This window comes from Euprymna scolopes, chromosome 22 (genome assembly GCF_053919585.1).
Source record: "Euprymna scolopes isolate OS-2025 chromosome 22, ASM5391958v1, whole genome shotgun sequence".
Lineage (NCBI taxonomy): Eukaryota > Metazoa > Mollusca > Cephalopoda > Sepiida > Sepiolidae > Euprymna > Euprymna scolopes.
The window spans coordinates 84,687,372-84,713,231 of NC_136503.1; the positions used below are offsets into that span (position 1 = coordinate 84,687,372).

General features: G+C 35.0%; 1 protein-coding gene across 2 annotated transcripts in view; it reads left to right on the forward strand.

Annotated features, from left to right (window-relative positions):
- Positions 1–811: 811 nt before the first annotated feature.
- LOC145243535 (mannan endo-1,4-beta-mannosidase-like) overlaps positions 812–25,860 on the forward strand; it is a 78,455-nt gene continuing 53,406 nt past the window's right edge. For both annotated transcript variants that reach the window (XM_080106508.1, XM_080106507.1), the window contains exon 1: positions 812–1,018. In XM_080106508.1, coding sequence (XP_079962634.1) covers positions 955–1,018 — 64 coding nt within the window. In that variant the 5' untranslated portion in view covers positions 812–954. The remainder of the gene's footprint in view (positions 1,019–25,860) is intronic.

Consider the following 25,860-nt stretch of genomic DNA (forward strand, 5'->3'; position numbering starts at 1 on the left):
TACACACACGAAGAAGATAACATGAACAGAATGTAACACGAAATTGTATCAAAATAAAGTACAGAAGTAATGGGTTGACAGAGGCTGCTTTTTCATTTCCCGCTTCTTTTCTCCCTTCCATTGATTGATCATAATCAGTAAGAGTCTATAAAGTTACAAAATATTTCGTGTGACGGAACGGATTTATATATATATATATATTGCTGTTTATTATAAAGAAAAGGATGGTCTGTTTACAAAATATACAAAAAAACTCATTAATCGAATACAAATTATATATTGTAGGAATCATTTCGGCATGAAATGACCCAATGAGGGTTGGCATGCCGTAAATACCAACGATAGACCACCCTTTCTTCTTTTTCTTCTCTCTTTCATTCCTTTTCGTTATCAACACATTTCTTCTTCTTCTTCTTCTTCTTCTTCTTCTTCTTCTTCTTCTTCTTCTTCTTCTTCTCTCGTTTAATAATATATCTTTGTGAAATATGTCACGTGTCTTCCCATCTGCTTTCCCCTCTCTCTCGCTTTCTCTCTCTCTGTCACTCTCCTCTCCTCTCTCTTCGATATTTGTTGGACCGACTGATCTAGTTTCTCACCTGGCTTACCCCATACCAAGAGGCGAGCAATGGGAAAGACACTCAAACTCTCCAAATCTGCAGGTCTGTCGCCGTTCGAGCGTCGCTACCTCATGTCACCTCCGATCCAAATAATCGTCTCTTCGATGACTTCCTTGTATGGCGTGTTGTTTTTGTCATGTAAACTATGGGGAAATTGTTTATTCATAATTTGATTTCAGCAACCCATTACATCCCACTTTGCCCCCACTCCCAGTTTCTTTTTTGTTTGCTTGTTTGTTTGTGATCTTTCCGCTGACAACCTTCCTAATAATTTCGCCTACCCATCACACTCGCATTTCACCCCGGATGGGATTTCAGTCTCACTGTCTTACGACGCATGCATGTCATCCAGCTATCTTGTCAAAGTTGCGACACATCCATTTCGGCCTTCTGTTTTGTTGGTAAGTAAACTATATTATATTTTCAACATTTTCAACCAAATTCTTTTATCTTATAAACCTTTCATTATTTTAAATTTATGTAAAGGCATCTTCATCTTATTACATCTTTAGAGAAGCTCTTTATTGCATTGACCCGTCCTGTAAAGATGAAAAAGATGAAATAATAACCATCATCAATTCTTTAGTTAAGATCAATGTGTATATATATATATATATATATATATATATATATATATATATATATATATATATATTATTTACTATGATAATTATTAAATACCTACAGACACTAGTGTTTCATCCTTTCGGGAATCTTCTGTGCAGGGTGTCACGATTAACACTCGTGGATAGATTCGAACCCGGCGACAGAAGCCATCTATGACTTCATTAACAAAGACCTTATACATTCGGCTACGTTGAAATTTAAACATTTTTTTATTAAATGCTTTTTTACGTCAGTCAGAGTGATCTAATCATTATATGATAGTCTACACATAAGAGCTAAATTGACCGACTTAATTCGACTGAAAGTGCTCAACGATAAGAAATGAGTTTGTTAAAGGGGCTGATAAAATTATTTACTATAATAATAATAATTATATATATATCCTCACTCGTGCTGTACTCCCAAGCATCCTCACTATCCTGATGAAGGCTCAGCTTCGCTAGGCTACTCATGTTGCCCGCATACCAGGCTACAATCTGCCCAAGAAACTTCTATTTGCTGAGCTCCAACATGGCAAGCATTCCGATGGCGGCCAGAGAAAACGATTTAAAGACACTCTGAAGGCATCACTGAAGGCCTTCAAAGTTGATCCGTCATGATGGGAGCAGACAGCTTTAGATAGAGCCAAGTGGCGGGTCGCTGTTCGTGACGGTGCCTGCAAATATGAAAGTAATCGAAAAGTTGCTGCAGAGAAGCGCAGAAAAGACAGGAAGACCAATGTTTTGAAGCCCTCGACATCTGCCATGATTCTCTGTTCCCAGTGCAATAGAACTTTTCAAGCAAAGATTGAGCTTATCAGCCATACCCGTACTCATCGATGATGACTGCCCCTACCTACAGGATGATCAGATGGTCCTCGTCGTTTCGACACACACACACACACACACACACACACACACACACACACACACACACACACACACATATATATCCATATGCAACCATCCGACTTCCGGTCATTAATACTCCCTGACGGTTTACTGTTATGCTGGCTAATTTGTAATTTATAGGCACTTAATCTCCTTAAATGCTTGCATTAATTGCTGGTAGCCTTGAAGTAGAATGATAGTCTAAAAAGTAAACTTTGTAACTAGGTTCGAATCTTCCAATCAGCAGTAATTATCATTTCCTACAATGTCTGTGTATATATAAATTAACATTTTTAAGCAGAATGTTGATACTTTAAAGAATTAATGATGAATTGCAATAGTTCAATGTTAGCCGTTTAATACTCTCTGATTGTTTACTGGTTATGTCCGCTGAGTAGGCATTTATGGATACTTAATTTCCCTACCTTCTCCTGTTAATTTATTTTAGCATGGAGGTATGATACGAGCCTACGGAGTCAAGGATGACTTTGTGATTGGGTTCGAATCTCCCAATTGGTAGTAATAATATCTCCTACACTGAAAATAATTTCAATTTGAAATACATGTGTCTGTAGGATTAAATATAATTATATTTATTTTAATGTAATATAAACAAATGGAGTCAGAGGTGGCTTTTTGGCTTAGTTCGAGTATCCCGGCCGGTAGGAATTGATACTATCTACGCTAATGATTGCAAAAGCATAAAACACTAATGTCTGTAGGTATAAAAAATAATTAGTATATATATATATATATATATATATATATATATATATATATATATATATATATATATATTTGTATATTTTTGCAGCAAGCCGTTATTTAGACACGCTTGATTGAACACGACAGAGTTATTCCTTTTTCCTAGCTTGCTGGATACCTTTTCTATTTGCCGAGCGGTTCTTTTAATTTCGGCAGGCATATTATATAGAATGGCGCCCAAAAGTTGTTGGTCGACCATATTTTTCTCAAGCACTTTCTATCGGGCATCTGATTGTCATCAGGGCCAATTGTTGTTGTTTTCTTTTCCTTAGAGGCTTGGTGCATTTATAATTTTTTAAATTGGCAATAAAGGTCAATCAACCGTGTCTAAATAACGACTTGCTGCCAAAATATACAAATATAAAACTACACGACCCAGCACTACAAACTGAAGGATTTATTAACGACTTCAAGAAAAACCTGATCAAGAACTTCAAACAACTAAACTACAACTCAAAGAAAAAACAACTGAAATTCAGTTCCAAATTATCCTTAATACAATCTCTGAATGCTCCAACCATGACTAAATCCAACACAAAATGAAGCTACAACAAAAACTGAACCGACTATATAAAGGACACATCTACCTTCCCAACACTAATGATAAACACCTAAACCTATCAAACACCCTCCTTAGCGAATAACAAAAAAAATTCTTTAACCTTGGCCCCAACTGCCACAGTTCTAAAAATTCGACCAAAACGTTAAACTATACGAAATCAAAATACTCTACCAACAAATTCAAGACCTAAAAAAACAGAATAAAATCTCCACACACCTCAATCTCAAAGATCTCTTAAAAGCTGAAGGATATAAAAATCGATGTAAACGCAGACAAATTAACCCCCTCCTAACCCACAAACTAAAAGAAGCAGCCAAAGAACTCTACAACAATACCGACATCACTGTACGAATGGCTGACAAATCCAATATGTACGCAATCTTAAATAAAACTCACTACAACCTGAAAATAAACAACATTCTCTGTGATCAAACAAAATTTAAACCACCCACAAAAAATTCTACAGAAACACTAAAAAAACAAATTAACCAAATTATAACAGCAAACAATGCCTAAATTGGAACAATAAAATGTAATAAAATAATAGGAGACTATAAACTCAGCTACATATACAGGAAAATAAAAACTCACAAGACAGGATACCCTCTAAGACCCATAATCTCTCAAATCCCCACCCCAGTATATAATATCACTAAAGCAATCAATAATATTATCTAACCTTACATACCTAGTAAATACTGAATAAAATCTACCACTGACTTCATCGATCTCTTAAAATTAAACTCCTCCACAAATGCATAACTGCCCCCTCGACCTGAAAACCTTTTTACTAGCGTCCCTATAAATGACAATTAAAATAATCATCAATCAAGTATACAACCACAGTGCAATACCCCCTCCAGCTATAAAACCCCTAACCCTTGAAAAGTTACTATTAAAATGCACCACACAAGTTCCCTTCACTGACCCTAATGTGACAACTTACATTTAAATAGATGTCTCAATGGGATTACGTCTAGGCCCAACATTCGCAGAATACTATATGACCCACCTCGAAAATAAAATCTTCTCAGATCCAAAAAATAAACCTACTATCTATGCCCAATATGTCGACGACACATTCATTGCAGCCGAATCAATACAAGACATTAAAAAACTCAAACTAAACCTAGAAACACACTCCATCCTCAAATTCACCCATGAACCAAACATAAATAATAAAATACTATTTCTCGACGTATTAGTCAATTCAAGCAACCCCACTAAATACACAACTTCAACATGCAAAAAAATAACTACCAAAAATAACGCAATACTCCTAAATTACCATAGTGAATGCCCAGAAAAATATAAAACTGTCCTTATAAAAAATTTGATCCACCGCTCATACAATATAGCATCAACTCGTCAAATATTTTACAAAGAACTAACAAACATAAAACAAACTATGATAAACAATAACGTTCCAATAAAATTGTCGATAAACACATAAAACTCTATTCAAACTCACTCCACAATAAAAACATAAACCCTAACCCTAACAAAAATGACACCATCAAAGTATACTATAAAAACCGATTACACACTAACTATAAAACAGACGAAAAAATAATAACACACCTTATTAAAAGATACATGAGACCCACCGACCAAAACAAAAAGATCAAACTAATAATATATTATACTAAATTTAAAACTTCCAATTTAATAATTAAAAACAATAACAATACTAACACCACACTAAACCAAACTAATGTTATGTATGAATTTATTTGCCCCTTCGAAGAATACCTCTGAACCCACTCTAAAAACCCATACAATGCAAACATTGACCACACAACAGCAACACTTTCCCGACGACTAACCTATCATTTAGCTGAAAATAGTGCCATAAAACAACACCTAACATCCCACGATAAAAACCTAGTCGTACGACATTAGAAATATCTTAATTAAAAATACTAAAATTCGATATCTTACGACGACTAACATTGCTAGAAGCCATACTTATAAAAAACTACAGCCCTTTTAAAACCGTATCTCATTTAACACCGGGACAAATATACTAACAGTATTTAATAACTAACATGAAACTAAATTAATAAACTATAAAATAGGAAAATCAAAACTAAAATTAAAAAAAAAAAAATAATAATTTGCCCCCAACCCTCCTGCATCCACTTTAGCGCCAATCAATTAAAAAATTATAAATACACAAAGCCTCAAAGGAAAAGAAAATGAAAAGAAAACAACAACAATTGCTCCTGACGACAATCGGATCCCCGATAGAAAGCGCTTGAGAAAAATATGGCCGACCAACAACTTTTGGGCGCCATTCTATATAATATGCCTGCTGAAATTAAAAGGCCCACTCGGCAAATAGAAAAGATATCCAGCAAGCTAGGAAAAAGGAATAACTTTGTCGTGTTCAATCAAACGTCTCTCTCTCTCTCTCTCTCTCTCTATATATATATATATATATATATATATATATATATACTAGCAGTTCTGCCCGGATTTGCTTGGGCCCTATGTACTGTTCATAAGGTTATGCGCATATGTATATATTAAAAGTGTGAATATGTAAAGTAATGCCTTTCTGTATAATAGTCTTCCTTAACTATTATAGAGAAAAGAAAGACAGACATTTTCACTTATATATATATATATATATATAGATATATAGATATATAGATAGATAGATTTAATGCAATATATAGTAATGATTTAAAAAGTATAAAAAAGCCTTATGCGCCACCACTGGGAATCGAAACCAAAACGTTCAGCTCACAATTTATTTTGCCTCTGCCGTCAATGACTGGGCTATGAAAACATGCTTACTGCAAGGCTAAAAATTTAAACATGAACCAATAGCTACTACGTTATGCATTCGTAATGCTGGCGTTCGACCTTCACCTGGCAACTTTAATTTTTTTATAATTTTCACACTTTTACACCGATTTTTTCAGACTAAAACCAAAATATAAAGTTTTGCATTGATTCAAATATCTTATATATGAAGTTTCATGTCTGTAGACCAAACCCTCTAGGAGGAGTTTGGTAGGCAAAATTTGTTAAACAAAAATATATACGTATACATAAATATATATGGAAACAATTTTGTGTTTACTATAAACTTTTTATGCAAATATTATGCAAGTATAAATCATGTAGAATATCTGCATGAATATAATTACACGTAATAGTTAACTAAAGATGATTATCCCATTAGAAAACCGAAGCAACTAATAGGGAATTAATTAAAATAAATGTTTAAAAGAATATGCAAATTAGCTAGATCTTGTGCTAGTGAATGCAATTCCACAACCCATATATAAGAAAATTGTATTTTCTTTTTTTAAATAAATCCCTTTTTATCGAGAAGCTGGTTTAACCCCACTTTAAAAACGACCTCGTATCACATTTTGGTGGAAAGCAAATAAATACTAATAGAAAAGACGGTTGCCTTTTTTCTGCTGTTCTTGGCCTTCGGGCCGGGATCAAAGTGTAGTATCTGTTCCGGCAGATACTGCAAGCAAAGACCCTATGTGGGGGCGACCCCACAGATAAGACCTTGGTCAATGTAGGGGAAACCCTTCATACCAATTGTCCCTATCCAGCTCCCCTACTCCCCGGGGAGTTGGTCCCCATTTCCACTTCACTCCTCACTTTAAAAATCGGCCTTGTGCCTAATTTGCTCAGTGAGGGAGCAAATAAACACCTCAAAGTGTAGTATCTGTTCTGCAGATGCGGCACTTAAGGTAATTTGTCCCGGTCAATGGAGAGGAAACCCTTTATACTGGGACAATTATTATTTTTGGTCTCAACCAGAGTGCCCCCATTGCCTTTTTTCGGGGAGCTGGTTTTTACCCCACATTAAAAACGACCTTGTGTCACATTTTGCTTTGGTGGGAAAGCAAATAAATACTAATAGAAAAGAGGGGTTTTAATATGAATATCAATACACGCAAAAGAAAACGAATTTATAGGAGTATATATATATATATATATATATATATATATATATATATATATATATATATATATATATATAATAAGAATTACAGTTAAGTTTACCAAAATGATCCAAGATGGTAAAACTAAAGTAAATTATAAATATTAAAGAATTAATATTTATAAAGTAATCTCAACCAGATGTAAAAGCTCGATAAAACCAAATAGGAAATAGAGCTTATAATAAGAACAAGTAGTTAATAAAACATGTTAAAAAACACTTTGAAAAAGAGTTAAAAACATATTTAATTTTAAAAAGGGAACACTAAACAAATGGATAGTCCTTAATCCGCAGAGTTTCGAAGAAATACTTTCCTTCTTATCGGAGGGTAGGATTTAGCAAAATGCGGGATCGGATTTTGCTTGCAAATGTATTAAATGAAACTACAAGTAAGTCATAGATCTTACTTGATAACAAAAAGTGAAGCAGAGGGAATAGAGTGAATAAAAAAGTAATTTCACGTGAATGGACAGTCTGGTGAAGGGTATAATATACAATGACGGTAAAATCCAAAGATGCAAAATCCAAGAAATGGAAATTCAACTAACTTTCTTTAATCATCTTTGCTTAGTTTCGATTTTTTTTTCTATAATCAATTATAAAGTTTAATTAAAGTACCGCAATAAACCAGTTTTATATTGCAAAAAAAGTGCTCAGCCAAAGTAGCTCAAGTTCTCTCCAAACTCTACAACAAGTGCCTTAATGAAGCTTGCTTTCCGGGCTGTTGGAAAACTGCTTCTGTTGTACCAGTATTCAAGAATTCTGGTGAAAGGACTGACCCATCAAATTATCGCCCCATTAGTCCCCTCCCGCTTTTTGCCAAAATATTTGAGACCTTAATTAACCATGTTCTAGTCCATCACCTTACAGATGCTAAACTTCTGACTGACCAACAATATGGATTTAGACAAGCCCGTTCCACAGCAGACATCCTAACTGTAATCTCTGAACATATATACCATTCACTGGACAAAGCGGGAGAGGGCAGAGCGGTAGCTCTAGATATATCTAAGGCTTTTGACAGGGTATGGCATGAGGGTCTCCTCAGGAAAATTAGATCATACGGTATCACTGGTAGAATACTTAACATAATTAAATCCTTCTTAGATAAGAGAAAAATCCAGGTTGTCCTCGACGGTCGTACATCTAAACAATATGATATAAATGCGGGAGTGCACCAGGGTTCTATCCTTGGACCTCTATTGTTTCTGATATTCATAAATGACCTCCCCGACAAAATTGCCTCTGAGATGGGTATATATGCTGATGACACTACACTCTATGGCAGGCATGACAGGAAGACGAATGAACACATTTCTAAAGAAATGGAAGAAACACTAGAGGAAGACCTCCAATCTGTAGTGGAATGGGGACAAAAATGGTTGGTCACGTTCAATGCCGCCAAGACTAAACTAGTGTCATTTAATAATTACAAGAAACCCTCTCTACCACCTATAGCAATGGCCAGCGACTCTTTATCTGAGAGTACATCTTTCAAACTCCTTGGCCTAACGTTCACAGGAAACATGAGTTGGAACAATTACATTGAAAGCATTGCCAGGGCCGCTGCAAGAAAGGTGGGCTCTCTCTACCGTGCTAGACAACTACTAACACCCGAAAGTATCCTGTACCTCTATAAGGCCACCATTCGCCCATGTATGGAGTATTGCTGTCACATTTGGGCTGGTGCATCTGCTACTAGTCTCTCGCTCCTTGACAAGGTTCAAAAGAGAGTCGCAAACCTGATAGGCCCTGAACTGGCATCTAAGCTTCAGCCTCTGTCCCATCGACAAAATGTTGCATCCCTCTGCCTTTTCTACAAGTATTTAAGTGGTGAATGCTCTGACGAACTGCAATCACTTGTGCCCCCACGACGTGAGCACCCTCGACAAACCCGACAGGCTGCTAAATCCCACCCCCACACTGTAGAGATCCCTAGATGTAAAAGATCTTTCTACTCCAATAGTTTCTTCCCCAGAACCACTAGACTTTGGAATTCCATTCCAGGTCCCTGCTTCCCCAACTGTACTGACGTGCAGAAGTTCAAGTGTAACGTGAACCGACATCTTGCTGCCCAAATCCCTACATAGTACCCCAGTAGTCGTTGCCCCTGATATTAGCCCCCTACAACAAAGTGGCAATTTGCCTTGTTTGGGGTGAAAATGTAATAAAAAAAAAAAAGAAAAAAAGAAGAAGATATATTAAAAAATATACACAGACGTAAATTTTCCAATCTTATAAATAAACTTCTTTCCAGTTAATGAAAAAAAAAAACATTAAGAAATTTACGTGTGGGGGTTGAACAGACCACATCATACCCCCCCTCCCAAAAAAAACATACGCTATCAACTTACCCACACTAGAATTTTCACGGCCCATTGTTCTATCATTGTTGCTAAGCGAGGACTTGGAAAAATGGCTTTAAATTTTAGATAAATTAAAATAAGGGTTTGGATTATCGGGGTATTCTGCAGCAAACCTTAACTAAGAATACTCTCAGACTAATACACTAAAGTTCTGTAAATTTTGAAGAAAATCTGTTCAGCCGTTTCGGAGTCCATAAGGAACAAACTCACATACAGACAAAGTTGTTGTATATATATATATATATATATATATATATATATATATATATGAGATGAATTAGATCACAGATTGATGAATACTTTTGGGAGGTAGTATTTTATACAAGACAATCTCAGCCATATGAAATTTCCCAGAACAAATTACAATTTACAGGTTCATATTTAAATTTAATTCAGAAAAAAATATAATTCTCAAAACAAAAATTTATTTGGACAAAAAATACAATATTTATATTAATTTCCTTAATCTATGGATTTTCGATGTAGGTGCATCTCCTCATGGGAAAAATCATTAGCAAAATATTTATTCTGGTTCGATATAATTTTGCTATTTAACACATACATAGAAAATGAATTAAAGATTAAAATATTTTAAGAGAGATAGTGAAAGAAAATAAGGGTTGAAAGATTTTGGTATTTAAAAAGAATATTAATCTTTGAATAGAATGGGATGGTGTTATTAGGTTCCAGATTGGTACATTGAAGGTAAAATCCAATTATATTCGAGGAATCACCCAGAGTAATATGCTGTAATATTTTGCGAATGGAGAATTTAGAATTAATCCGTTTCATTTTTTGCTCATGTAATATCGGTAGAAATATGTTCTATTTTTTATAAAGTCCAACTGGTGGAAATAGATATTTCAATTAGTTAAAAACACGATAAAATCATAATAATTGTAGTACTCAAAAAACTTCAACCAGAACTAGAAACCATACTTACAAAACTGTTTAAACGTTGTCTTAAGGAGAATAGCTTCCCATCACCCTGGAAAATCTCATCAGTATGCCCTGTATTTAAGAATTCAGGTGAACGCTCATCCCCCTCTCAGTACAGGCCAATAAGTCTCCTGTGCGTCATGAGTAAGTTGCTGGAATCTCTGTTAAATAGAGAAGTAATCAACCATCTCAGCAAAAATAACCTTCTTAGTGATACTCAATATGGTTTCCGTTCTGCTAGATCTACAGCAGATGTGTTTACAGTTATATATCATAGGATTAGCAAATCTCTCGCCCGAGGCAACCTTTCTAGGGCAATTGCTCTTGACATTTGATAGGGTATGGCATAAAGGTTTACTTCACAAGATCTCTAACTATGGTATAGCTGGAAATGTCTTCTCAATCATTTCTTTCGTTCATAAGAGTAGTAGTTGAGGGGCAAAAATCAGAAGCTCACAGTATTAATGCCGGAGTCCCTCAGGGGTCCATCCTGGGTCCAACTCTTTTCCTGATCTACATTAATGATCTTCCAAATCACATCCTTACATCATTTGTAGACATTTATGCTGATGACAATACCATTTATGGTAGCACATCTAAGACAATAAACGACCAAGTTCTCTCTGATTCTCTCTCCTCTGATCTTGAGCACGTAGTACAATGGGGAAAGAGGTGGCTGGTTACTTTTAATGCATCTAAAACCAAGCTTCTCTCTTTACATCATCAACATTCTGATCCACATCTGGCATCAATTGAAATGAATGGCTCTCGTCTTGGGAGGCCTCAAGTTTTGACAAGCTTCTGGGCTTGACCGTTACTCCTGATCTTAAATGGAAAACGTACATCAAATCTGTTGCCAAGGCCGCTGGAAAAATGGTGGGATCTTTCTATCGATCCATAGATATCTCACTGCTGGTGCAATTCTCTATCTATATAAGAGCCAGGTACGTCCAAGGATGGAGTATTGTTGCCACATCTGGACAGGAGCTGCTAGAAAGGACTTGTCCTGCCTTGATAGAGTTCAAAATAGACTTCGTAGCCTCATAGGAGATGTCCTTTTCTCTTCCCTGCAACCTCTATCTCACAGAAGAGATGGTGCGAGTTTCTCTCTGATGTATCGTTATTTTCATGGAAAGTGTTCGACTGAGCTTCAGTCTATGGTCCCCCCTCGCCAAACTTTCACAAGAAACACTTGTCTAGTAAATGTTCTTAAATATTTAAGAGACGCAAAGATTGAATTTCATTACTTTTGATATAAATAATTACTACCATTCTATCTCCCCAATACTCTTAAATAAGGCATTAGTATTTAATAACACTCTTAAATACGGCATTAACATTTGCACAAAACATTCAGACATTACCGATTTAGAAATAAAATTAATTCTGTTAGCAAGACATTTTGATGGGAAAGTTGGGACAAGAAAGGATACCCCCAGCAACTTTGATATAATAATGGATCCTCTGACTCTGTATCTATTTAATGGGTCTATTCCAATTAAAAGAGCTTAATAAAAAATTCAAAAAGCTACAGGGAGGACTCCACAGGGATGACACATTATATGTCACACCAGCCAGGCTAAGACAAGAAAGTACACAAATTTTTCCAAAATTACGGCCTATCCGTAGAAGTTGACCCAAATAAGAAAACATCCCATACAATACATCCAAGGCTTCTTAATTAAATCCTAGAGTTTAATAAGAACAGTAACATTAGCATCAAAATGATATGAATATTTCCTTACAATCATTCTATATAAAAAACATTTTTAAATGATTGCCCCAAGTAATCTAAGATTGCCCTTATTCTAGATATTTTGTATTTTTATATTATATTTACATTATATTATTATTTTTATAGACTACTCATTATTTCTGCAGTAAATTATTCATTTAAATTTTTATCAATATTTATAGCACTTTGTAGATTATATAAATCTTTGAGATTTTATTTATATTAATTTTTTACAACAAACTGCCTTGTATATTATAGTTTTACCTTATATATTATATATTTTTCTCTGTTAAATAAAATTTTTTATTTTATTTTATTGTATTTAATCCAGCAGATAACTTGAAATGAGTTCTTCATGGAAGGGAATGATTCTATCTAGGAATTTCTTACTTACTTATCCTATATTTGAACTAGAGGGACAAAATAGTCTAATTGAGGGGTTGTCATGGAAGTTAGGTTTATGATCTTTCAAGAAGAATTTCGGAGTGCCTAGGGTTACAATTTTCGTGAAATTATGGATATTCATTAATTTAAGTAATTAGTTAATTTCCTCTAGTTTATTAGTAACGACAGATTGATAAGGTTCATTTGATTCCGCATATATAATTTTCTTGTGAGTAATTTATAGTAGTTTTTAGTCTTATCTGTCGGAACAAAAATGTGTGAGTTTTTCTTAACTTTCGTTGCAAAGCTATTTTCTTCCAGTAATAACATTAAGAGGGTGTTTATGTTTTTGTTTTTAATTTTATCTTTATAACTAAGTAGATCATTATGTTTTCAAAATTCTCTAAATCCGGGCAAAATTTAGGGCGCAAAATTGTTTTCAGACCGTAAAAATTAGCAGCAGTTCTTTTAACTTTCCTTTGTTCTCTGTATGGATTAATTGTAGAATTCTTTTTGAGGGTTTGTGTATTTCCATTTGCTTTTTATGTTAGAGTTTAAATCATAGTGGTAAGGCTTCCATCTAGCACTTACAAGTACAAGTTTGTGTATATATGCCTGTTTAGGAGGGATATATCTATAATATAAAGCTGAATGTCTGTATGTGTGTGTGTGTGTGTGTGTGTGTCTGGTCACGAATAGGCTCCTATATGGTTGACTATTATAGAAAAATGATCACATATAATGATAGAAGATGTATCGAGACACAAGAATGGGTATGGTTGATCTGGCAGAACGGTGGTTCATTAAAATTGTGGGGTCTGCGTTCGTGCCTGATCCACAAAGTATGGAAATAAAAAATTTAAAAATGAAAAAAAGAAAAACGTTTACAAGTGTTTTTGATATAGATGTACATAATAATATTTTTATAAGTATGTTTTAACTTAAATAGGGATGGTATAATAAAATTGTGGGGTCTGCGTTCGCACCTGGCCTTCATAGAATGGAAATAGGCACAAACTTTAATAAAGACTTTTCATATCTATCTGCGTAAGTATACTTTGATAATTATGTTTCAGTTTGAAGAAATATGGTATAATAAAATTATGAGGTGTACGTTCGCGTCTGACCTCCATAGAATGGAAATATGTCACAAAGTTAAACAAGGTTTTTTAATATAGATCCACAGTATATTGTGATAAGTGTTTCAGTGTGAACAGGTATGGTATAATAAATTATGGGGTTTATCTATTTTATTTTTACTTTCATCATATTTTGCTTTGGTTTTGATACCCCCAAATTCGAAGCTATCTCTTTAAAACCCTTCATTTTCATAACCTATCATACTTTCATAAATCAGAGTCCATTTTCTATAGGCTGTTTTTGAACCCACTCAACGACAGGTACTTTTGCTTGTATATATATATATATATATATATATATATATATATATATATGTGTGTGTGTGTTTTATTTTTTATTACCATTTTATCTGTTTAGTTACACATGTTTCGGATGTTGGATCATGTTTACAATCCAGCAGCGTCGTCAGACCTTACAGAAATGATTGTTATTATTTGGAAGAAGGGTTTTAGAGGTCCTCTAAAACCCTTTTTTCAAATAATAACAATCATTTTTGTAAGGTCTGACGAGGCTGTTGGATCGTAAACATGGTCTAACATCCGAAACATATGTAACTAAACAGATAAAATGGTAATAAAAAATAAAACACATATTTGCTCTGCAATAGTATTGAGCACTCTCTTCAGGTTTTTATTAATTATCAGTTTTACCAACTATATATATATATATATATATATATATATATATATATATATATATATTAGCTCGTTAAAAACAGGCAAAAGTTATAGACCATTGACTTGGAATGAGTGCTTTATGCCAAACTTCAAGAGTAAAATTGGTATGGTCGTTACAAATCCATGTTAATCCTTAAATGTGGATTGCACTGCTACCATAATACATAGTTTGTTGCATCTCATCATGGTAAAGGTCCATACAGAATTTCATCCAGATCTACCAGTAGTTTCTGGGAAAAAGTGAAACGCACAGGCCAAAAGAACACACACACACACACACACACACACACACACACACACACACACACACACACACACACACACACACACACACACATATATAAGTGTATTTGTAAGGTGGGGCATAATGAGGCACATTGATATTTTTTAAAATTGACTAGATTTTTATTGAGGATGAATGACAAAGATGGGTTAGGGTTTGTGTTTTAAAGTGCAAGTACCATTACTACGATGTAATAAACTAGTTTTACACAATATTCAAGGTCATTTCAGTGTTCTTTTTTTTTTTTAAAGAGTATTCCATCATCAGCGTATGAAATGGGGCAAAATCGGTCGGATTGTGGATTTTGAGCAATTAACAGTCCATTTCGTTTGTTCTCCAAACGAAACTGTTGTGGAGACGCCCACTAATTAGCATACGTGGGTGAAAAGATATAGATAAAGGCATCAAGTCAGCAAGATCGGAGAGCTGTGTTCGAACGCCGGATAGGCAAGACGCATGTGCCAGTTGCTCCATGAAAGACTTTAACACGCCCTCTGCCGGAAAATCTTCCAACTGCAGTACAACTGCACCTTTGTAAATATGTATTATCTTTTCGTCTTAATATATTTGTTTTACCTTTACTTTCTGCGTTCGTGTTGTTATTGATACAGACACAACAGAAACATTATCAAAACCGTATAAAAGACATTCAGAAAAGTCGTTTTGACGCCCTAAACAAACATGTGAATGAATGCAATACGTCTGTGCTTGCATGTTGCTAGTCATTAATGTGCGACAAACGTATCTATTTTTTATTTATTGTTATTGTTAGTTGTTTATAGCCTGTGTCACAGTTGACCTAACAAATACACTAGGGCAGTTATCAAAAATTTCTTAGTTATACTGAAAAAGCCGCAGCAGCTAAAACTTATGACTTGCAATATTAATATTACTTGTTGATTTTATGAGAAATTAGTTTTTTGAGCAAGAGAATTCAGTCTTTAATGGAGAGCCACTATTTTAATAGAAAAAAAATCACTATTTTAATAGAAAAAATCACTATATAATAGAAAAAAATCACTATATAATAGAAAAAATAACTATTTTAATAGAAAAAATCACTATTTTAATAGAAAAAATCACTATATAATAGAAAAATATCGCTATTTTGATAGAAAAAATCACTATTTAATAGAAAAAAATCACTATTTAATAGAAAAATATCACTATTTTAATAGAATAAAATCACTATTTTAATAGAAAAAATCACTATATAATAGAAAACAATCACTATTTTAATAGAAAAAAAATCACTATTTTAATAGAAAAAATCACTATATAATAGAAAAAAATCACTATATAATAGAAAACATCACTATTTTAATAGAAAAAAATCGCTATTTTAATAGAAAAAATCACTATATAATAGAAAACAATCACTATATAATAGAAAAATCACTATAAAATAGAAAAAAATCACTATAAAATAGAAAAAAATCACTATTTTAATAGAAAAAATCACTATATTATAGAAAAAAATCACTATTTTAATAGAAAAAATTGCTATTTTAATAGAAAAAATCGCTATTTTAATAGAAAAAATCACTATTTTTATAGAAAAACTCATTATATAATAGAAAAAATCACTATTTTAATTGAAAAAAAATCACTATTTTAATAGAAAAAAATCACTATATAATAGAAAAAAATCACTATTTTAATAGAAAAAATCACTATATAATAGAAAAAAATCACTATTTTAATAGAAAAACATCGCTATTTTAATAGAAAAAATCGCTATTTTAATAGAAAAAACACTATTTTAATAGAAAAAAATCGCTATTTTAATAGAAAAAATCCCTATTTTAATAGAAAAAATAGCTATTTTAATAGAAAAAAATCACTATTTTAATAGAAAAAATCGCTATTTTAATAGAAAAAAATCAATATTTTAATAGAAAAAAATCAATATTTTAATAGAAAAAAATCACTATATAATAGAAAAAAATCACTATTTTAATAGAAAAAAATCACTATATAATAGAAAAAAATCACTATTTTATAGAAAAAATCACTATATAATAGAAAAATCACTATTTTAATAGAAAAAATCGCTATTTCAATAGAAAAAAATCACTATATAATAGAAAAAATCACTATTTTAATAGAAAAAAAATCACTATTTTAATTGAAAAAAATCACTATTTTAATTGAAAAAAAATCACTATTTTAATAGAAAAAAATCACTATTTTAATAGAAAAAATCACTATATAATAGAAAAAAATCACTATTTTAATAGAAAAATCACTATATTAAAGAAAAAATCACTATATAATAGAAAAAAATCGCTATTTTAATAGAAAAAATCACTATATAATAGAAAAAATCACTATATAATAGAAAAAAATCGCTATTTTAATAGAAAAAATCACTATATAATAAAAAAAAATCACTATATAATAGAAAAAATCACTATATAATAGAAAAAAATCACTATATAATAGAAAAAATCACTATATAATAGAAAAAATCACTATATAATAGAAAAAATCACTATTTTAATAGAAAAAATCACTATATTATAGAAAAAATGATAACAAAGGGTAGCAAAAGAAATATCTCTATCTTAGAGAAAAAGAAAATTATCCAATTGCAAAAAGTAAGTAAAGTTAACTGCTCATCTGTAGAACACAATATCGCGAGGCTGCTTCCCAACTTACTATAACATGGCCATTTTCAATCTAACGTGAACAAGTTACTTCTGAGCTGTCCTCTAAAAAAACACTACCCAAGTTCTACAATTGCTGATAATGACGGTGTTGCCTCAACGGCTAAGTGACACTCATTAACTATAATTCTTGAGGTGCTTTCGGGCCTTGATATGCGGTAACTCTCCCAAGTAAAAAAAAATGTTGTCGCACGCGAAAATGGACATTATCATTCCAAACATTATTCGAAATATCATTCCAAACCAAAGCAAGATTCATTAAGTCATTTGTTGTAAAGTTTGGAGAGGATTGGAGCTACTTCGGCGGAGCACTTTTTTAATCGCACAGCCGGGATGAGATCAGGTCCATATGCTTTTACAGTGTCAAGATTTTTTATAATGGCATGCACTTGAAAAGGGGTGATTTTCAGATCGTCAAGTGTGGCGTCTGTCGGCAAAGGAAAGTCTGGGAGAGGGTGGTTAGCAGGGTCTAGTGTGGAGTTGGAGGCAAACCGACTGGCAAGCATGTTAGCCTTCTCAGTTGCTGAGCAAACAACTTCATGATTGTTGGATAGTGGGGGAATTGTTGATTGCCCATTATTTACTACATTGTTGTAGATTTTCCAGACGTCACAGGTTCCTAATTTCTGAGCTTCGATGCGTTTTTGGGTGGTTTCAGTAGATTCTCTCTTAGCTGTCACTATTTCTTTCTTACAGTTACTTCTGGCTACTATATACTTCTGTCTGTTTGAACTGGATTTATGTGCTTCCATTGCTGTTTTGAACCATTCAGTCGTCTCATTTGCGCACTGTTCAGTAGGAAGTGAAAAGATATTTTGCCATGGGGTGTCTCTAATGAGATCCCCGATAGCTTCCCAGTCGGCCTTTTAATAATATTTCGTTGTTTTGTGCAATGGTTCTTCCATTTTGGCTCTAGAGTTTAGGGTTATTTTTACTATTATCACTACATGATCAGCATTCCCAAGTGGGCTGTGGGCGTTCGTTACACAATCATCAGGAACTGTGGTCAGAAACAGATCTAAAAGTGATGCGTGTTGCTCTTGCTGGTCAGGGAAACAGCTTGGAAACGTAACCATCTGTGATAGGGAATGAGATATAGAGAAGCTATGTGTTGTGGTACCAGCTGCGTCTTTGTAATTAGAGAATCCAAGCCAATTACTGTGGTGGACATTGAAGTCAGCAAATACATGAACTTGTGTGCTAGTGTCGAGGGAAAGTACTGTATCTATGCTTCAGAGACTTTGTTTATTAGGGTACAATCCTGGGTCGAGGGAGAGCGTTAGAGAAAATAAAAATAACTAATATTATTTTGCATGTTAAGTCTAAAGCACATAACGGCTTGATCGTCCGATTCTAGTTTTCTTTCTCTAGTCAGGAGAGGGTGTTTCGAATATAGACTCCAAGTCCGTGCATATGTCTGTCAGAGTTCTTACAGCAGAGTGGGAGATATCCGGGCATGTAAAAGTAGTTAGAGGGGATGGAGGAGTGTAGGTTAGTCTCACTTAGTGTTAAGATATCCGGGGTGTTTGTTAGGAGAAATGCTTCAACATCATTTAGATTAGTTCTAAGCCCACGGATGTTAGTAAATGCAAGCCTCAAGGAAGGAGGTAATTTGATTTTCTTTGAATTTTGTCCTGATTTAAGCGTAATTTTAGATTGTACTGTCATTTTTTTTAAAGAGTTTCAGTTAGGTAAGGGGTGCTGAACAATTGGTTATGCAGAACACCGGGCATGCAACACAAGTAGACCATCAGCTGACCTTCCATCTACTAGGACTGAGGTCTCACGAAAGCCCACCGGGGATGAGTGCAGGGTCCCTTTCGATGCACGACATGGCACTACAAACATCCCAATATTATTCAACTGCTGATGGAGCAGCTGCTCTAAGTGCTACCAAAGAGTTAGAGCACCTGTACTACCAGTCGGGAACAGTAGCCAGGAACTATCAATCCGGTACCCTCAACCACTCAGACGATGGTCAACCCAATCTACTTGTACTGGCATTATGATGTTCAAGCACTCCCAACTTCCCAGTTTAGAGGGGGATGGGATGTGTCGGGAGAGGGGGAAATCGGCGTTCATTGGCCCAGTCAGGAAACAAGATCGACCACTGAGTGTTTCTGTTGAATCCCTGTGTTTCGACCTCTACGCCTGGCTAATAGGCAAAGAAAGAGTATGGAAGCCGGGCGATAGACAGTGCCTATCTAAAGCAGTTTAAGTTTGCAGACCGGTAATTTGTTCGAGTCATCAGCTCTAGGAAGGATAACTAAGCATAAATAATTTTATTATCACAGCTGATGCTTCAGTGGTGATGTCAAAGTCAGCTCTTGACAGTGTTGATTTTTTCTGTTGTTATCGAAGTCCTCTTGCAACTCAACATTAGGACAACATTCTAAACAGATTTTCAAAAGCAAATTATTTTAACTACTATTATGATATGCAAGTATCATTAAGAAAAGCATGACTTACTTCTAAATTGTTCAGGTGAAGGATTAAAAAGTTTGAACAATAGAAATAAAGATGAAAGCATTTTTTCTATTTTTCCGAAAAACCTCTATAATCACTATACTTTCTTGCTGATTATGATTTAATTATTGTTTGTTGGAGTTTTTTTTTTGCTAAAAATTATTCTTTTATTCATCTTGTATGTTTCAAAGTATAACGGTAAATCAAGACCATGTACAGAACCTTGTCCTCATGTTTAGGCTGGTGAGTCCCTGTCCAGTTTGAGAGTTCTTTATAAGGTGCAGAAACGTATCTGCAAGTTAATTGGCCTCATTTTATCTTCTCGGCAACATTTCTCACAAAGACGTGATTTTGCTAGTCTCAGTCTTTTCTATAAATACTACGATGGTATGTATTCTTCAGAATTGTTTGATCAATTTCCTGGTTTTTTGTTCCTGCTCATTTGACTCGTTTGTCAAATGGTCTCTATCAATTTGCTGTTTTAATACTTCATTGTAATACTATTCCGGTAGATTCTTTCCAAGAACCGCAGGTACTTTGAACCTTGAATTTTTTCAAAACTAAGGTCAATAGGCATTTGCGATAATCATATCTTGTTCTTGTAGTTTCTTACATGAAATAGTTTCACGCCTTATCTGGATCGATTTCCATAAAAAGACCACTGTTATCCGACCACCAAGAAACTACTTAAGATAATGACAATCGTTATTTATGAACATGAAGAAATCTACTGCACACGGCACGAAAACCACTAATTCCTATAAACACTATTGTTTTCAGAGGCTTCATTTCTCAGAAGGAATTTCCGTTTAAGGAGACATGTACATATTTTTTAAAAAGAGAAATGAAATTCTGGGTGGTCAAATACCAAATCAGAGATATTTTCATTTTCACCTGCAACAAGTTCGTGATATGCAAACATACAACTAACATGCCACCTAATGCATGTCTACACGCTCTGCAAAGGGTTAAATCGCTAATTACGGTTAATTACAATTAAGATTAAAATCAAGATTAAAATGCTATTTAAACCCTTATTCCAGTTTTGATGAAAATTAAGTTGAAAATGTCTGAAAATATTTTACGGATTTGTATTTTTTTACATAGGAATCACCACTTATCAAGGCCCGAAGGCCACTTGAGGAAAAGGGTTAATAGATATACATTAGTCAATGTGATTATAGCGTAGTAAACATAAGCAGTGGGGATTTTGTAAATTGGATTACTTAGGGGAACGTTTTTTCAAGAACTTGTTTACGTTAGACTTGAAGGCAATCAAACTGTAGTCAGATGGAAAGCAGGCAATCGAAAGAGAGTTCTAAAGGTGTGCAGTTTTAAGAAAGAAGCTTTGTTCATGGAATCTACGTTTTAGGTTTAGGCACAGATAAAGAATGCGGGAAATTATTGATAGTGGTTTTGGCTAGACGAGTGTTTTTCGTGAAAGTTTGGCGAGGGGGGTAGAGCATAGATTGAAGCTCAGCTGAACATTTGCCATTAAAATAACAATAAAGCAGAGACAGGTCCGCAACGTCTCCTCTGTTGGAAAGAGTTGCAGGTAAGCACCACTAAGCTACAAAGTCTATTTTGAACTCTAAGACAGGATAAGCTGCTTCTAGCAGCTCCTTGACCACATGTGACAACAGTACTCCATCGTTGGCCGTACCTGGTTTTTATATAGGTAGAGAATTCCATCAGGAATGAGATATCTACTGGAGCGGTAGAATGATCCCACCATTTTTCCAGCGACCTTGACAATGTATTTGATATACGTGTTCCATTTCAGATCAGGAGTAAAGGTCAAGCCCAGGGGCTTGTCAAAACATGAAGCCTCCCCAAGAGGAGAGCCGTTCATTTCAATTGATGCCAGAGCGTTGATGATGTAAAGATAGAAGCTTGGTTTTAGATGCATTAAAAGTAACCAGCCACCTCTTTCCCCATTGTGCCACGTGTTGAAGATCAGTGGAGAGAGAATCAAAGAAAACTTGGTCGTTTACGATCATTGATGTGGTACCATAGATTGTAGTGTCGTCAGCATAAATGTCTACGAATGATGTAAGGATGTGATTTGGAAGATCATGAATGTAGATCAGGAAAAGAGTTGGCCCAGGATGGACCCATGAGGGACTCCAGCATTAATACTGAGAGCTTTTGATTTCTGCTCATCAACCACTACTCTTATGTCTCTTGTTCTATCAGAGAGAAATGATTTTATAATTGAGAAGACATTTCCAGCTAACCCGCATCATCACCCTTAAGCTTTCCAAAATTCATGATAATCGTTTGTAGAGTGAATTCTCTCTCTCCACACACACACACACACACACACACACACACACACACACACACACACACACACACACACACACAGGCGCACGTGCATATATATATATATATATATATATATATATATACATATATATATATATATAGAGAGAGAGAGAGAGAGAGAGTGAGCGAAAGCGAAAGATATATATATATATATATATATATATATATATATATATATATATATATATATATATATATATATATATACTAGCAGGGGTGCCCGGCGTTGCTCGGGTGTTTGGAGGTGTATGCTGTGCAAAAAAAGCAAAAAAAAACAAAAAAAATGGTTAATTTTTTAAAACTTTGACCCCTATTATGACCCCTTAAAATTTATTGTTTCAGGCTCAAATCACTTTATTAAGTTAGATCCATGTTCAAGGAACCTATATCTAAAATTTCAAGTGTCTAGACCCAAAATTGTCGGAGGAGTTTGGTAGAGTTCTTAAAGGTCAAATCGTTGAAATTTGACCCCTTAACAGCCAAATTTCTGGCTGACACCCGTCACATCGATTTTCCCAAATCTCAGTACCCGGTATTTCAAATTTCGAGTCTATAGACTAAAAATTGACAGAGTTATTGCGTAGGGAAATGTGCACAGACAGACAGACACACAGACAGACACGTTCACTTTTATAGATATATAGATAGATATAGATATAGATATATATATATATGGTAACAAAAAATTCATGTTTTTTATAAAAATAACACGCTTCGAAATTGGAACCTAATCGCATTATGAGTTTACAAATTCACAAAGATTTAAAGTGAAGCTACAATATTGGCCTTTTGGCCAAGATCAAAGTGTAGCATCTGTTCCGACAGATACTGCAAGCTAGGACTAGCTATGACTAGCAAAGACTAGATGTGGGGGCAACCCCACATGCCTGACCATTAACCAGCTCCCATTTCCCACCTCTCGGGAGCTGGTCCCCTTTTTCCCTTCCCCCTCCCTTCACTCCTCACATTAAAAATCGGCCTTGTGCCTAATTTGCTCGGTGGGGGAGCAAATAAATACCATCTGTTCCGACAGATACTGCAAGCAAAGACCATATGTGGGGGCAAGTCCACATATAAGACCTTGGTCAATGTAGGGGCAACCCTTCATACCAATTGTCACTATCCAGCTCCCCTACTCCCCGGGGAGTTGGTCCCCATTTCCCCTTCACTCCTCACTTTAAAAATCGGCCTTGTGCCTAATTTGCTCGGTGGGGGAGCAAATAAATACCATCTGTTCCAGCAGATACTGGAAGCAAAGACCATATGTGGGGGTAACCACACATATCAGACCTTGGTCAATGTAGGGGCAACCCTTCATACCAATTGTCACTATCCAGCTCCTCTACTCCCCGGGGAGTTGGTCCCCATTTCCCCTTCACTCATCACATTAAAAATCGGCCTTGTGCCTAATTTGCTCAGTGGGGGAGCAAATAAATACCTCAAAGTGTAGTATCTGTTCTTCAGATGCTGCATTTCCATTTCTTGTTCTCTTTCGGTGGAGGAGAAATCCTTCACGACTGAGACAAATTTTATTTCTGTACCTTTTCTCTACGTTAAAAAACGACCCTGGTGTCTAACTCTGTCCCGTGGGGAGGCATTGTAAATAGGTACAATAATACAAAAGTCCAACTTTCGTGTGTTGATGAAGCATTGCTTTCTGATGGGAAAATTATCGTCGAAACAAAGCAATAAGCACATTTTATTCGGACTCTGTTCTGTTGTAAACAACGGTTAAGAAGCTGTATGCTGACTTTAAACGCTGTTGTACAAACACAAATGTAGCTAAATACTAAGGTCGCTCAAATTCGGCAGTTCTGGAAAACATGAAAAGGTCCACAAACTTGTGTTTACCGATCGTAAGCTGAAGTTGCATGAGATAGCAGAGGAGTCGAACAGAATGAGGTGACTTCATCATTTTGCAAGAACATTTATTAATAAAAAATTGTGTTCAAAGTGGGTGCCGCGTTTGCTCATAGTCGATCAAAAACAACAACGTATCGACGATGCAGGATGTTGTTTGTGACTGTTTCAAAAAAAAAAAAAAAAAAAAAAGAAAAGTTTTTGCGTCAATACGTAACTCTGGACGAAACATTGACTGACTCTTCACTCGAGTGTCAAACCGACAATCAGCTGAATGGACAGCAATAGGTGAAAATCATCCAAATAAAATGAAAAACGCATACATCAGCATATTTTGGGATGCGTTCATAGATTATTTTGAGAAAGGAAAAAAACAGCAATAAATAATTATCTATGGCATTATCGGTGCGTGTCAATGGAAAAAAATGGCCAGAAAAAAAAAAAATGGCCAGAAAAAAAATGGCCGCATGAAGAAAAAATGCTTTGTTAAAAATCGATGATGATAACCGGTTTTCTATTTTTTGTTGCAGACCATATACTAGTTAGCCAGTTGTGTACAGATCCTAAGAGCGATAGGAGCTTTCTATCATCTCTGGAAGTAACACAATATTCAACGAGCGAGATCGAAAATGCGCCACTGTACAACGCATGCTCTCTACCTATCCAAGTCATGACAACAAGACCATTGCAAGCACCATCAAAATTCAAATCCAGACAGTTCAACGCTTGAGGACACAGTTCAACAAAGTTTCCGGACAGTTTTTGTCTTTGGTGTGGTTTCAAGAGAGGGCAACATTATGCCACCTCACATCTTCGAAGTTAGCGTAAAATACACCTGGATGTGCTGAAGAGTGTGGTGATGTCTTGGTGCAATCAAGTGGTAGCTGACAGACCCCAAGTATGGCAGCAAGACTCAGCGGCGGCCCACAATTCCAAAGTGACCCAAGCTTAGCTTCAGAAGGAGAACTACGACTTTGTACTCATTCCACTGGCCTCCGTCCTCTCCCGATTTAAACCCGCTGAACTACTTCGTTTGGTTATACGTCGAGAACATCACCAACATGACCTCCCACAACACCAAAGCCAATCTGATCGCCGCCAACCGCCGAGTTCCCGCCGACGCTTGAGGAAAAGGCATGCTCCCAGTTCCGGACCCGTATCGAGGCGATTATTGAGGCTAAAGACGGTTACATTAAATAGATGTCAGCTCTACTACATAATCAAGTATCTCGAATTGATTTTTTCTATAAAAGTTTTAAAATACAGCTATAGTGTTGTTTTCTTTACGGCGACAATTTTATCGTTCCACGCTGTAGATGAATTGCTTCCGCATCCACCCTGTTCTACTAATCCCCCCCCAGCGACACCTAGCGAAAACTGGCTATTAGCAGACCTAAAAAATGTTACAGGGAAAGGGACTTTGCATCATCTCATAGATTGGGGTGTATATTTAGGTTTAAGACGTTCGAGTAACGTTGACATCATTGTATATTACCATGAAAGGAGACTACGTTGATGCATTATCGTTCAGTCGGGAATTATCGAGCGACGTGTTATTCCAATTTGATTTGTTTCCATGAAAACGTAATTAAAATAT